At 39.8% G+C, this 14,869-nt stretch overlaps 1 protein-coding gene across 3 annotated transcripts in view; it reads left to right on the top strand.

The window, feature by feature from the left end:
* Positions 1-3,098: 3,098 nt before the first annotated feature.
* Positions 3,099-14,869, top strand: part of ANKRD18B (ankyrin repeat domain 18B) — a 51,881-nt gene continuing 40,110 nt past the window's right edge. For 2 of the 3 annotated variants that reach the window (XR_010148717.1, XM_063787849.1), the window contains exons 1-5: positions 3,099-3,530; positions 7,553-7,667; positions 7,826-7,999; positions 12,276-12,382; positions 13,189-13,326. Coding sequence is in view for 2 of the 3 variants with exons in the window: in XM_063787849.1 (XP_063643919.1) it covers positions 3,325-3,530; positions 7,553-7,667; positions 7,826-7,999; positions 12,276-12,382; positions 13,189-13,326 (740 nt within the window). In the remaining variant the exon portion in view is untranslated. The remainder of the gene's footprint in view (positions 3,531-7,552; positions 7,668-7,825; positions 8,000-12,275; positions 12,383-13,188; positions 13,327-14,869) is intronic. The other variant, XM_063787850.1, reaches the window with a different exon arrangement.

The raw sequence follows: 14,869 nt of genomic DNA, 5'->3' as shown, positions 1-14,869 counted from the left end.
TCTATATTTAAATTTTTAAATTGTGTTAAAATTTTAAATTTAAGTATATAATTCAGCAGCATTAAGTACATTCCCAGTTTTGTATAACCAGCATCTTCATTTCTATCACAAACAGAAATAAAGTACCCATTAAACAATAACTCAGCCTTGCTTCCTCTCCCCAGTCTCTGGGAAACACTAATCTTCATTCTATTTTCACAAATTTGCCTATTCTAGATATTTCATATCAGTGGAATAATACAACATCTGTCCTTTCGTGTCTGGCTTACTTCACTCAGCATCATGTTTCCAAGTTTCACCCATGTTGCATGTATCAGAACTTCATCCTCTTTAATGGCTGAATAATATTCTATTATTTATGTATCATATTTTGTGTATCCATTCATTTGTTGATGGACACGGGTTGTCTCTGCCTTTTGGCTATAACGAATAATGCTGCAATTAACTTCGGTGTAAAAATATCTGTTCCAGCCCCTGCTGCCAATTTTTTGTGTGTGAATAATACCTAGGAGTGGAATTTCTGGTTCTCCGTGTGATTCTGTGAGGAACCACCAAATTGTTTTCCACAGCAAGTGCATCATTTTCTATTCCTAGCAGCCAGTTCACGAGGGCTCCAATTTCTCTACCTCCTTAGCAACATTTATTTTCTGTGTCGTTGTTATGAAAGCCTTACTAGTGGATGCAAAGTGGCATCTCATTTTGGTTTTGTCTTGCATTTTATTAATGAATAACAAGTAATCGCTTTTGATTACTAATTCAGTCTCCTAGGTTATAGGTCTATTCAGATTTTCTCTTTCTTCTGGAGCCACTTTGGTAGTTTATGTCTTTCTAGCGATTTGTCCATTTCATCCAGGGCACCTAATTTGTTGTTGGACAGTTGTTCACAGTATACTCCTGTAATCCTTTTGTATTTCTGTAAAGTTGGTAGTAATGGCTCTGCTTTCATTTATTATTTTAATAATTAGTCTTCCATCTTTTGCTCAGTCAATATAGTGAAAAGCTTGATCTTTCAAAGAATCTATGTTTATGTATTCTACTGCTCTCCAACCTTCTATTTTATTGATTTATGCTCTAATTATGCTCTTTATTATTTCTTTCCTTCTGCTAGCTTTGGATTTAGTCTTTTTTTGTTTTCTTCCACTGCCTTTAGGTATAGAGTGCGGATATTGATTTGAGATTTTTTCTTAAAATGTAGTTGTTTATATCCATACATTTTCCTTTGAACTCTACTTTCACTGCATTCAATAAGTTTTGGTATGTTTTGTTTTTATTTTAATTTGTCTCAAGATATTTTATAATTTTGCTTGTAATTTATTTTTTCACTCACTGGTAGTTGAAGACTGTATTGTTTAATTTCCACATTTTTGTGAATTTTCCAGTTTTCACTTATTTATCTGTTGTTTCTTCCATTGTGGTTGTAAATTATATTTTGTAGGATTTCAAACTTTTAAAAATGATTAGGACATATTTTGTGGATGAAGATATGGCCTATCCTAGAGAAAGTTCCACATAACTTGAAAATAATGTATATTCTGCTGTTGTTGGGATGGACTGTTCTGTATATGTGTATTAGCTCTCAGTGGCTTCTACTGTTGTTTAAGTCTTGTATTTCTCATGAAGCTTCTGTCTGGTTTTTCTATCCATTAATTAAAATGAGGTATTGAAGTGTCCAACTGTGACTATAGAACTGTGGGTTTATCCTTTCAATCCTGTTAATTATTTCAGCTTTACTGAGGTGTAATAGAGAAATAAAAATTGTACATGTGATGCGTTTATATGCACATTCTGAAATGATTACCAAAATGAAGTCAATGAACATGTTAATTATCTCACAGAATAGTTACCTTTTCGTGTGCATGCGTGGGATAAGAAAACTTAACTCTATCCCCTGTGACTGCAGAGTGGCCATTTCAGCTGCTCCAGGCTCGGGCAGAGGAAGACCAGGGCAGGTGGCACCACCAGGGGGGCCCTCAGGCCTGGCGCGCACGCATTCCAGAGGCCACCCAGACCATGCTCCGCTGCCTGGGCGCCCCAGCTGCAGTCGCCCTCTGTGTGCAGGCAGCAGCTGCCTGTCAACCCCCGAGCCCGCTCGCGCTCCCAGCATCGCAGAACCAGGACCAGGTGTCCCAGTGGCTGCGGCCAAGCCAGGCATTCTGCCCGGCGGCGGCGGCTGCACAGGAGCGAGAACTGAGAACCCGCCGCTCAACCCCACAGGGGGTGACTGCCGAGTACCCATGCCAGCGGCCCCGATCTCCCTCAGGTGGAGGAGTGGGCGGGAGGCACGGCCTGGGGGCCCTGAGGCTGGGCGCGCTGGCGATCCCGAGGCCGACCAGGCCATGCACCTCCAGCCCGCCTGGGCCACCCAAGCTGCAGCCGCCTTCTGTGTGCAGGCAGCAGCCTCCAGGCAACTCCTGAGCCCGCCCGCACTCCCCACATCTCGGAAGCAGGGCCAGATGTCCCTGTGGCTGCGGCCGAGCCAGGCGGTCTGCCCTGCAGCAGCTGCACGGGGGCGGGAACCGGCCCTCAGCCCCATCGCCGGTGGCTACAGAGGGCCCCTGGCTAGAGGTCTCGAGCTCTGGCAGAGGAGGAGCCGGGAGGGGGCAGGGTCTGGCGGGCTCTCAGGCCAGGGGCACCCGCGATCCAGAGGCCGCCCAGGCCATGCTCCACCACCTGGGCGCCCAGCTACAGGCGCCGGGCAACTCCCAAGCTGGCTGGCGCGCCCAGCCTCGCAGAACCGTGGCTAGATGTCGCCGTGGCTGCGGCCAAGCCAGGCGGTCTGCCCGGCGGCGGCTGCACCGGGGCAGGAACCGACCCTCAGCCCCATCCCCGCGGACGGCCCCTGGAGCGGCCCCGATCTCTCTTCGGAGAAGAAGGGCGGGAGTCACGGCCAGGCGGGAAGGGATGCGCGCCTGCGATTCCGGAACGTCCCGCGCCAGCCCAGGAGAACCCGCAAGCCAGCGGCGCCTGAGCCCGAGCTGCAGTCACCCTCTGCGGGCCACGCGAGCTCGAGGGCGCCTTCCGGAGTCCGGGCTGGCGCTGAGCTGTAGGCGCGCGCCTAACCGCTTTACTGGGCTCACTCTGTCGAGAGGTCGGAGGCTGCGAGTGTCGCTGCTGAAGGCTGTGGTGGACCGGGCTGGATCGCGGATTCTGAGCTACATCGCGGGTTTGGGGGTGGATCGCGGGTTTGGGGGTGCATCTTGGATTTAGGGGTGGATCGCTGGGTGGGGAGGGGGATCTCGAATTTGGAGCTGGGTGGGGGTGGAAAGGCCACGAGGAGCCGCAGCGTCTCAGGAGCGGGTGGTGGGCATCTGAGAAGTCGCCACCATGAGGAAGCTCCTCAGTTTTGGGAGACGCCTGGGCCAGGCGCTCCTGAGCTCCATGGACCAAGAGTATGCGGGTCGGGGGTACCACATTCGGGACTGGGAACTGCGGAAGATCCACAGGGCGGCCATCAAGGGCGACGCCGCAGAGGTGGAGCACTGCCTGACGCGCAGGTTCCGGGACTTGGACGCCCGCGACAGAAAAGACAGGTAGCGGGGGCTCAGCCCTCGGTGGGAGGGGGCCCCCAGGCCCGGTTTCCCCGCACCGCCTGAGGCGGGGTCGTCGGAGTTCGCCGGGACCCTGGGAGCCGCGGAGCCAAATGGAGCCTCAGCTGCTTTCCATCGCTGGGAATTTCCCGCCTGCAGCGCTTGGTGGATAATTGGAGTGATTTAACTCACAAAGTTAAGCATATCCACGTTTAAAACATGGAGCCATATACATGATAGGGAGGTGCCTAATGAGAACTCATTCCCATGTCAAAAATACCATGAGCCATTTTCAGTAGGCGAAGAGTTCTCAGATAAAACCCTGTGTCGGTTTTACATCCGAATCCACCTAGGTAGATAGGTTCTTTACTGGGGCTTCTTAGAGGGACACCTGGAAGTGGGAGGTGGGTTCCTTGAATGAGAAGACTCAGTTTTCTCAAAATGTGAGCTCTTAATATGTTTATCAGTTTTACATAAACCGAATGAAAATATCAAGGTTTTATCATTTTTGCATGACACTTGCTGTCTGTCTTACCATTGTGATGACATTTTAAAGTATTTATAATGGAGTGAAAAACGACTTGCTCCTCTAGATATCAAAACGTGCTATTAATTCCCACAATTAATTATTTACTAACAGCTAAAAACACATATAAATAAATGGAACAGAATAGGAAATCCAAAAACACTGAAATATATGTAAGATATATACATAGGGATTGATAATGGTAACATTTCAGATGAGTAGGAAAGGACGAGTTATTAATAAAATGCCTGCTGTGTGAAGAAAACTAATGAAATTTTATGTCACAAAAATGAGTTCCTGATGGAATACAGACTGAAATTTTTACATATGCAAAATTAGAAAAGTACCAGAAGAAAACACAAAGACTTATTTATACAGGTACATTTTACGTTAACAGTGGCCTTCCTAAGAATGACCTCACAAGCAGGCATTCTGAAGGTTGATTTAGCAAACTAAAATTAAAATCCCCTGTGTATCAGAAAAAAATTAACAAAAGATAACACACTTGAAAAATATTTACTATATATATTTTTACTAATATATAAAAATATATATTCAGATGAAAAGTGTATCTTCATCCTACAGGGAATTTATTCTTTATTAAATATAATATATATATTACTGATTATATGTATAACAAATTGTATCTATTAGTAACATAATGTTATGTATATCAGTTATACATATATACAGATAAAAAGCACATCTTTATTTTACAGGGAATTCTTTCCAATCAAATCCACAAGAAAAGAACTCTAACAGTGAGCAAAGTACTTTTTGCAGATCCACAAGTTACTTATGTACATAGGAAAAAATCCTTAGTGTTTCTCATAAGAGAATTTAAGTTAAAAGAGGAATGAGACTGTTTTCTATCCACAGTGTTTGTGAGAATAAAGAGCAGTGGCACTTACACTGCTGCTTGAAGTGTAAGTTGCTGATGACTTTTCAAGTGGATAATTTGGAGATAATTACCACATTTTAAAAATGTATATGCCCTTTACCCATCAACTCCATTGTATTAAAATACCTTCAGAAAATACAGATACATGCACTTTTTTTCCCCAGCATTTATGTTAACAAGAACCCATAGAATGGGTATGTAGCCATTGAAGGTGGCAATAGGTAGAGAAGTATGTTGATGTGTGAAGATGCATTTTGTTACAGCCAGTGAGGAAAAACAAATCAGTTTGCTTGCACATACACACAAACATACTATGGTCTGGTGTTAGGCAAAACTATGTACAAAATAGGATAAAATTTGTAACTTCTGAGCATTTGTATTTTAAAGTTTTTTGTTCCTTTTTCTTACCTTTGATTTCTGAAGTGAGCACTTATAAAATTTCTAGTAAAAATTTATTATTAATGGAATAAATTTTGGGAAGAGAGAAATGTGAATCTTGTACAGATAAAAATAATTTCTCACTATTTTTTATCGTTATTGTGAGGGTTGTTATCTTGTTTGAACTTTTAGCTTCTTCAGAAGTAAAAAGGGAATCTTTTTATCTGTGCTTGCAGATTTTATGTATATACTTTATTATGTATATATGTTTTTCTTATGTATAGATTCATTACATATAGGCAAACTGATAGATTAATCATTTCATTATAGTTGTCTTATCAAAATAACAAATAGCAAATATTATTACTATCACAAAAATATTGGTTTATAGAAGTTGTATTTAAAAATTTTGAGCTCCCCAACTGTATTCTATCAATCCATTTATTCATCAAACATAACCTGAATATGTTATGTAGCAGATATTTTGCACTATCTCTCAGGATGCTTCCATACTTAAAAACTTTATGTTTACCTGTTCTGCCTGAGCACGATGAGAGATTTAAAATGGGAATAGTAGGACTTAATCTCATTGAAGCTTTTTCTCCCACCTTTCAAGCAAAAGCATTTCTGAAGGTAGAAAACAATAAGAGATAACCTTTAACTGCCCTTTTGAAAATTTATCAGTCTTAAATACTAATATTAATCATTGGAAAGTCTGATTTGCATATATTCTGTAAATCTAAGTGTTGACTAAAATGAGCCATACCTATTCATCTCAATCATGAGTTTCCTTTAGCTTCACGTCTCTTTGTTTGTTTGTTTGTTTGTTTTCTTTTTGCGACAGAGTCTCATTCTGTCGCCTAGGCTGGAGTGCAGTGGTGTGATCTCAGCTCACTGCAACCTCTGCTGCCGAGGTTCAAGCGATTATCCTGCCTCAGCCTCCCGAGTAGCTGGGATTACAGGTGCCTGCCACTGCGCCCAGCTAATTTTTGTAGTTTTAGTAGAGACAGAGTTTCACCATGTTGGCCAGGCTGGTCTTGAACTCCTGACCTAGAGATCCACCCGCCTTGGCCTCCCAAAGTGCTGGGATTACAGGCGTGAGCCACCGCGCCCGGCCAGCTGCACGTTTTTAAAAATCAAAGTAAGAAGTAATTTGTTTAAAAAATATGTTGTTATTTCAGTGCTCTTTCCCCATGGTACTTTTAGGAATTAAAATGTATTTAAGTGTCAATTAGATGCCTAGAACTGCCCTAGACCTGCTGTGTATACAGTATTCTACTTAATGTAAGGCCTCATGGATTGTGTGATATCCTACTATTTTCTACATTAATGAGATGATTTTTAAATGCTACCAATTATAGTTATAAAAAATTATGAATTGTAAATACCGCTCCAATATGAGATATGCTAAAATGTGACCTAATCTTTAAATCATCCTGCAAAATAGCAATAATTGTATCATTTTACTTAATTAAAATGTCTTTGTTAAATAGTAGTAATATAATTATCACATCTGGCTGGGTGCATGGCTCACACTTGTCATTCTAGAACTTTGGAAGGCTGAGGTGGGAAGTTCCCATGATGCTAGGAGTTTGAGACCAGCCTGGGCAACAAGGTGACATTCCTACTCTACAAAAAAAAATTAAAAATTAGCTGATCATGCTGGTGCACTCCTGTGGTCCCAGCTATTCAGGAGGCTGGGGCAGGAGGTTTGCTTGAGCCTACAAGTGCCAGGCTGCAGTGAGGCATAAATACACCATTGCACTCCAGCCTGGGCAAGAGAGCAAGACCCTGTCTCAACAAACAAAAGTCTAACAGTTATTGAGTTGTTGCTTGTTCTGGAAACAGTTGATTTATGAAGATTTTCATTTAAGCATCACAGTGGTGTCCTGTGAGCTAGCTGCTGTTGTCATCTTTATTATTGAGGAAATTCAGGCACAGAAAGGCTAAGCAATAGCTGGTAGGTGACCGAGTTCAAAGTAGAACTCAAGCCCTAGTTAAGCTGAATCCAAACACCAAGCTCATTCTATCCAAATAGGCTGCTGTTTCATTAAGGTAGGGAGCAGTAAGAGCTAATAAATATTGTACTTTCTTCAAAAGAAAATTATTTGTTTTGAAGGCAGAGGAATAACATGTCATTCAATGTTTACAATTACATGAACCATTGTAGGTTTTGAGATATTGCACTACATTTCCTGAAAACCCCTCTCGCTCTCCTAGGACTGTTCTACATTTGGCCTGTGTCCATGGCCGTGTGCAAGTGGTCACTCTCTTGCTGGACAGAAGATGCCAGATCAACATCTGTGATAGACTAAACAGGACACCTTTAATGAAGGTATATAGTAGCCAACTCAGCATGAAATGGATTTGATTTAAATACATAGAATTAAAATGAATTTGTCTCATTTAAATATAGCTAGTTGGTGAAACCTGTGGAATATGTATTTTGAATTCTTAGAATTTATAGTCTAGTTTTTTATCTAACACTAATAGGCTGTACACTGCCAGGAAGAGGCTTGTGCCATTATTCTCCTGAAACATGGCGCCAATCCAAACATTAAGGATATCTACGGCAACACTGCTCTCCATTATGCCGTGTATAATGAGGGGACTTCACTGGCAGAAAAACTGCTTTCCCACCATGCAAATATTGAAGCACTAAACAAGGTACAGATCAATCAACTTTCTTTTCAAAATGTTTGTTTTAATATTGACATAGGTAAGAGTCAATTTTTCATATTTGGAACTCAAGTATTCCTGAATGAAAATGTTTTGAAATAACTTAATTGTCTAAAATTTTACTTTAAATTTTGATACTTTTAAAGAAGCATTAGAGGGCACAGCTATTTTAGTGCACTTATGGGAAGTATTTGTGAATTTGTTAAGGTAAAACTTCTTTTCAAGTATTTGTTTCCTACCCCAGGTGTATTTTTTTTCTAATTAGTGTAAAAACATCACAGGAAAAAAATTGCCCTGGAAATAGGCTTTATCTTAAAACCCAAAACTAAAGCAACTTACAATGAATAGAAGTCTTGCTGCTGATGGTTTTCTAACAAAATGGATGTATCTTTCATGGGCAAGGTTTAAGAGGGAAAAATAGGAAGGGAAAAGGAGAGCAATCAAAAACACGCAGGTCACTTGGAAATTAGGTAACGAGGGAAAATGCCAAGAATAGGTTTTGTTTTTTAGTTTGTTGTTTTTCCAGTTTATGTATTGAGACAAAGCGCTCTTCAGCTTTGGGGTAATCATTTTTGGTTTGGTAAAAAGAGTGACTGAAACTTGCCTAAAGATTAATTTTTAGAGGACTCTGAGGAAACCAGATTGGCAGTGAATATACGGTGATGAAGTGAGAAACACTTCAGCAAAGGGTGGAACAAATTAGTAACTGACTTATTACCCATCCTGGCAAAAACAGCCACTTAGATAAGAGTCTAAACTCTCCTTTCAAATCTAGAATATCTTGGTGGGAATGTGGGAGATAAGCAGCTTATAAATAGCAAAATCAACTGGGATTTTGAGTTTACTTGTCCCTGTTATACCCACACCCAGGAAAATTAATTGGAGTTTTAATACATAACTCTATCTCATACTCTTCTCTCTGGCCACATCCCAAGCTGATAAAGGATATTGGCCATGTGGGTGAGAGATGAAACTGAAGTGATTGTCTGCTGCAGTATTTCTCAGCTAGGATTGTGCATTACAATGACCTGGGGAAATTTTGTTAAAAGTCTACAAGTGTAGGCTTTCCCCTGAGGATTTTGATGTAATAGATCTAATAAGTTCTGAACATGTATGGTTAAAAATATTTTCTTGAAGCCATGCACAGTGGCATGTTCCTGTAGTCCCAGCTACTCAGGAGGCTGAGGTGGGAGGATTGCTTGAGCCTAGGAGTTTGAGTCCAGCCTGAGGCGGGCAGATAACGAGGTCAGGAGATGGAGACCATCCTGGCTAACACGGTGAAACCCCGTCTCTACTAAAAATACATAGTAAGACTCTTGTCTCTTACCACAACAAGAGCAAAAAAAAAAAAAAAAAAAAAAAAAAAAAAAAAAAAAACCTCAGTGTTCGAATACACTCCTGATTAAGAAGCACAGAATAGATAAGTGCAGGATATAAATTCCCGTATCTCAAAGACATAAGAAATCTCTAAAAGAGTTGGCATTTGATAGGTGCTACTTTCTTCAAATTTCTCTTTTCCAATAACATTAAACTGACTTATCTGTCTTTCTCTACGTTTGTGACTGGGAAGTGAAAGGAAATATCATTGGCAATATCGCTCAGCTTACAGAATAACACTTTTTGCTTCCCACCATGAATCATTCACTGCCATTCAGAAAGTCTTTAGCAATTTACTCGTGGGTAATCTTTCAATAAGTAGAGGCTGACCCTTTCACAATTTCATGTTCCTTTGTCACCATTCAAGTGATTATGTATCAACAAATGTTCATTACAAGTGAGATTTTCTCAGTTAGATCAGTAGCAAATCTTGAACCTTTTTTTTTCAGTTGCAGTTGTATGAGGGACTATCTCAGTATGTCTATTAAGTTTATAGAGCTTTGGCATTATCAGGATGTCAGTTTTAAACACTGAAATCCTTGAAGTCAGTGAGAATGCAATAGGAATTCTTTTAATAATTTAGTTTCAGCATTCCTATGAACTAATTGTCTATTTGGTTAACAATCTGGGAAAATTATGTACACATAGATTGCAAATTAATAAATGTTGGGAAAATTCTTGAGGTGGGTATTATGAGTGTTAACAGCAATTTTTATTACGTATATATCAGGGCCTGAGTTTTTTTATTAAACATATGATACTAGACAGAGAAAAAGTTCCACATGCAAATACTTGGTTTATACACAATCATTTAGCAACACATTCACAGCAAATATAAAAACACAAGAGCTATAGCCTAAATGTGGCGTATAGATTTGTTCTTTGCCTCTTTGAATTGAGTCAACATGTAAACTTTAGTGGACTCATGCAGAAGTCTGGACCTCAGGCTTAAGAAACAAATCTGGTGTCCCCAGAACCACATCACTGCTTGGTCTGCTGCGCAGAGGTTGCCCTGTGTAGGAGGCACATATTCTCCAGTTTGCTACTGTGCCCACCTGAGTACTTCACTTACTTAGGTAACCTCCTTCATCCTTACAAGTATTTGAGTTTACAACTCCTTTTTTATAGTATATTTTCATAAAGATTTCAAGGTTTTCAAGACAGCATATATTGGTTCATAATATATAGTCTATAGTTTATATAAATCCCTCAATTATAGAGTTGAATTTTAGAATTCAGAAGTTTTTTTAACTCTTTTTTTATATCTATACCACAAATAGTCATCTGCTCATAAGAATGCCTAGAAGCCCTTTTAGGTTATTCCTGCTCAGCAGTGGATAGATTATGAGTATTGCAGACATTATATCTTTCTTCTCAGCAATGTCCCTTAAAAATGCAAGTGACGGCCGGGTGTGATGGCTCATGCTTGTAATCTCAGCACTTTGGGAGGCCGAGGAGGGTAGATCACGAGGTCAGGAGATGGAGACCATCCTGGCTAACACGGTGAAACCCTAACTCTACTAAAAATACAAAAAATTAGCCAGGTGTGGTGGCAGGTGCCTGTAGTTCCAGCTACTTGGGAGGCTGAGGCAGGAGAATGGCATGAACTCGGGAGGTGGAGCTTGCAGTGAGCGGAGATCATGCCACTGCACTCCAGCCTGGGTGACAGTGTGAGACCCCATTTCCAAAAAAAAAGAAAAAAAGTGCAAGTGACTTATTGGCTCTTATTATGCTAGAAACAAGCCCTATACATCAGTATTAGAACTTTTTTTGATAAGCCATTGTATTTTTATTTCTGATTTATATTTTGCCTAAAGTAAAAAAATAATGTTAAATAGCAATTTAAATGGAAATCAATACAAATGGATTTAAAAAGTAAAGTTGCATTAATGTCCCAGGATTATCATTATAATTGAGAATAGAATTTCTTACTGAGCTTTGCTTTTTAATATTTATTTTCAAAAAATTTTCACTGGTCTCTCTTACACAGAATATACTGAGCTTTCTAATAGTTAAGATAAAAATCTATCCTCTTGCATTAGGAGAAATCCCATGGAGTATTTAATAATAAGGAAAATAAGTGCATTTGAAGCCAATCTCTCTTAATTCAGAGCTCATTTCCTTAGTGGCCCCTTTGGATCAGGAGTGCCTGACATTGGCATCCTGAGACCATTGATAGACATAAATCAAGCAAGTTTGTGCCACCCAGAGGAAACCTCCACTTGTATTGGGAAGCTCTGGCAACTGTATCCCTGAAACTCTAGTTCCTAAAATGTTAATGTTTGCTACAAAAAGTGTTGTCAAACTGAGATTAGGCAAAGTTCAAGGGATTTCTAGATTGTTGGCCATGTAATATAGTTTTGTAATACTTCTCAAATGCAGATGATCATGGAATCTTTTTGTTGGGGTACAGTTCTTTCGGTAAAACAACTACTCTTTGAAATATAGTTTAAGAAACACTCCTCTAGAGGTAATAATTTAGATCATTAATTTATTTTAAAAACTTAAAGCATTCGCTACTATGTCTTAGGTTTTAGGGTTATAGAGAAAAAAGATACAGCCCTTGCCCTCGAGAATCTCTTGGTTTCAGTGGGAAACAATGAAATAATTACAATGGACTGTGCTAAATGCTGAGATAGAAGCAAGGATTTTTGGGACTGGTAAATAAAGTGAGTTTTGGAGATGACCGAAGTTAACATGGGGAGGCAGAGGAGGGGTGTTTCAAGGCAGTGTGTGGGAAAGCACAGAGTGAAAGGGACGGGACTGCTTTGCATTTACTTTCTCTCTATATTGCATGTTTAAGTTCATAGCATCTTATAGTAGATTTTTAGTTCAGTGGAGAAATATGTAATTTTGTGAATTATAAATTGTTTTTGCTTTCTTACAGGAGGGAAACACTCCACTTTTGTTTGCTATAAATTCCAGGAGACAGCATATGGTGGAATTTTTATTGAAGAACCAGGCAAATATACATGCCGTTGACAATTTCAAAAGGTGCAATAGTTTTTGTTTTTTGTTTTCTTTTTTCCTAAAAACCTGAGTGTTCTAGAGTGGTAACAGTCACTCAAGTCAGAAATGTTAATAAGATTAAACTTATAATTATTGGCATATAGTAAAAAATAACATGAATAATCAGGTAGAAAAGAAGTTATTTGGACTAAGCAACATAAAAAACAGTATATAGTAGGATTCATCTTCTTTTATAGACTGTTATTTGTAATTTGATGTTTTTGTCCTGTAATCTTATATTAGCTAAAGGGGTTTTGTATTTTATTAATTTTATGAAGTGTAGACTTTAACTTTCAGTTTACAACTACTACTATTACCATTATCATTATTATTATTATTATTATAGTTGTTGCTGTTGTTGTTGATGCTGTTGTTTTCAGCCTGCAGATAGCTCTTACTTATTTGATCCCTAGCTGACTTTGAATTACAATATAATTCAAAGCAATGGGAAAGCAATGGGAAAATCTTCACCTAAATCTTTGCCCACTTTAGATAAGTGACCTCAGCACAGTTTCTTGGCCATCAAAGGACTATAAATTAGCAGTTCGTATTACATCATATCCCAATGGGACACGAAGCTTGCTTGTTGTCCCTGCCTTTTAGCCTTGGTGGTAATTTAACAAGATGAACACTTGAGCACCCAAGATGCTTATACACATAAGCTAGTACATGTAAATGGTTATTATGTCTATCCTGACAGGCAAGATGTGAAATTGTTAAAGTGTATCCAATTTGCTAATTAAATATCTTTATCAAAGTTCTTGAGTGCTGTTATTTCTTTATTATTTTAGAACAGCCCTCATACTTGCAGTACAGCATAACTTGTCAAGTATCGTCACCCTCCTGCTTCAACAAAATATACATATCTCTTCTCAAGACATGTTTGGCCAAACTGCCGAGGATTATGCTTTTTGTTGTGATTTGAGAAGGTATGTGCTTATATTAAAAGACCGGTTAATACTAAATTAATGTTTTAAATAATTATAACTATTGCTTCTTATACATTAGGTGACAGTTCATAGTTTGGTTGAGGTAGTTTGGAATGGCAACAAGTTAGTCCACTTTTTAGCCAGAAATCACACAGAAAGCTAGACTAGTTAGAAGTAGCAATGAGTGCAAGATTCTTTCCGGACTTTTAAAGACCTTTATCCGTAGGAATGTCAGTGTTGTTCATTTTATTCCAAGTATAACTCTTATATATGAGATAGAAATAATGTCACATCTTTTACTTTTTCTTTTTTTCTTCCTTTTTTTTTTTTTTTTTTTTTTTTGAGACAAGGTCTCACTCTGTTGCTCATGTTCCTGAGTTCAAGTGATTCTCCTGCCTTGGCCTCGCAAACTGCTAGCCACCATGCCTGGCCTGACTTTTCTAATTAGTTATTGGGTCTCAAAATGTCCACTTTAGCAGAAAATCTTGTATTATCCCCTGGGGCTACCTCCTATGCCTTCCTCCTTTGAATTTTTCAAAAAGCTAAGGGGTTCCCTAAGCCCAAGGAAGACAATCTTGCTTTACAAGTCAGAAGAAGAGGGGAAAAGGCCATTCTAGTCATTCTGTTGTTTCCATTGATTCACTTGCTGTATTGCTGCCATTGTAACTGGTCCTGCAATCTGGTAATGATTGACTTTTGCCACCAGGATGCCCTTACTGATTCAGATCCCTCACTCGTCATGGTGACTCATACACAGAGTCCACAGCTACAGTGTTTTGTTTTGTTTTGTTTTTTCGAGATGGAGTCTTGCTCAGTCGCCCAGGCTGGAGTGCAGTGGCACAATCTCGGCTCACTGCAAGCTCCCCCTCCTGGGTTCACGCTATTCTCCTGCCTCAGCCTCCTGAGTAACTGGGACTACAGGCACCCGCCACCATCCCTGGCTAATTTTTTTTGTATTTTTAGTAGAGACGGGGTTTCACCATGTTAGCCAGGATGGTCTCGATCTCCTGACCTTGTGATCCACCTGCCTCGGCCTCCTAAAGTGCTGTGATTACAGGCATGAGCCACCACACCTGGCCCACAGCTACAGTGTTTTTTAGTTCATGTACATAGGCTCAGCCATTGTTCCCAGCACCCTGCTCTGGCAGCGAGGCCTCCTGGCTCTACCCACACACATAGTGAGTAAGTTGACCTTCCCCCAACACTAAAAATCTTATTTGTAACCCACCTTTTGGCTAGGCTTAGCCTATACCTTCATGGTATGTTATCCTTTGAGACCAGTGTCCATTTTTTCTCTAGCAACTATTAGTTGGGATTGTACTCAACAGTTAGGGATGTTCAAATAATGTTGCAGGAAGAGAACAGAGGTCTCTTTGCCTTTTGTTATCACATCTGTACCTTGAGGCTTTTTTCTGACCTGTGTACATTATCCTTCAATAGAGTAATGGGGACCAACTTGGAGTTGGCCCCTCAAATAATGTGTTTCCATAATAATGAAAATCTCTTATATTTATATGAGATTATATTACATATAGATTATATA

The sequence above is a fragment of the Pan troglodytes genome, chromosome 11 (genome assembly GCF_028858775.2).
Source record: "Pan troglodytes isolate AG18354 chromosome 11, NHGRI_mPanTro3-v2.0_pri, whole genome shotgun sequence".
NCBI lineage: Eukaryota > Metazoa > Chordata > Mammalia > Primates > Hominidae > Pan > Pan troglodytes.
Note: the sequence above shows the minus strand (reverse complement) of the source record. Positions and strands in the feature narration are given on the sequence as shown.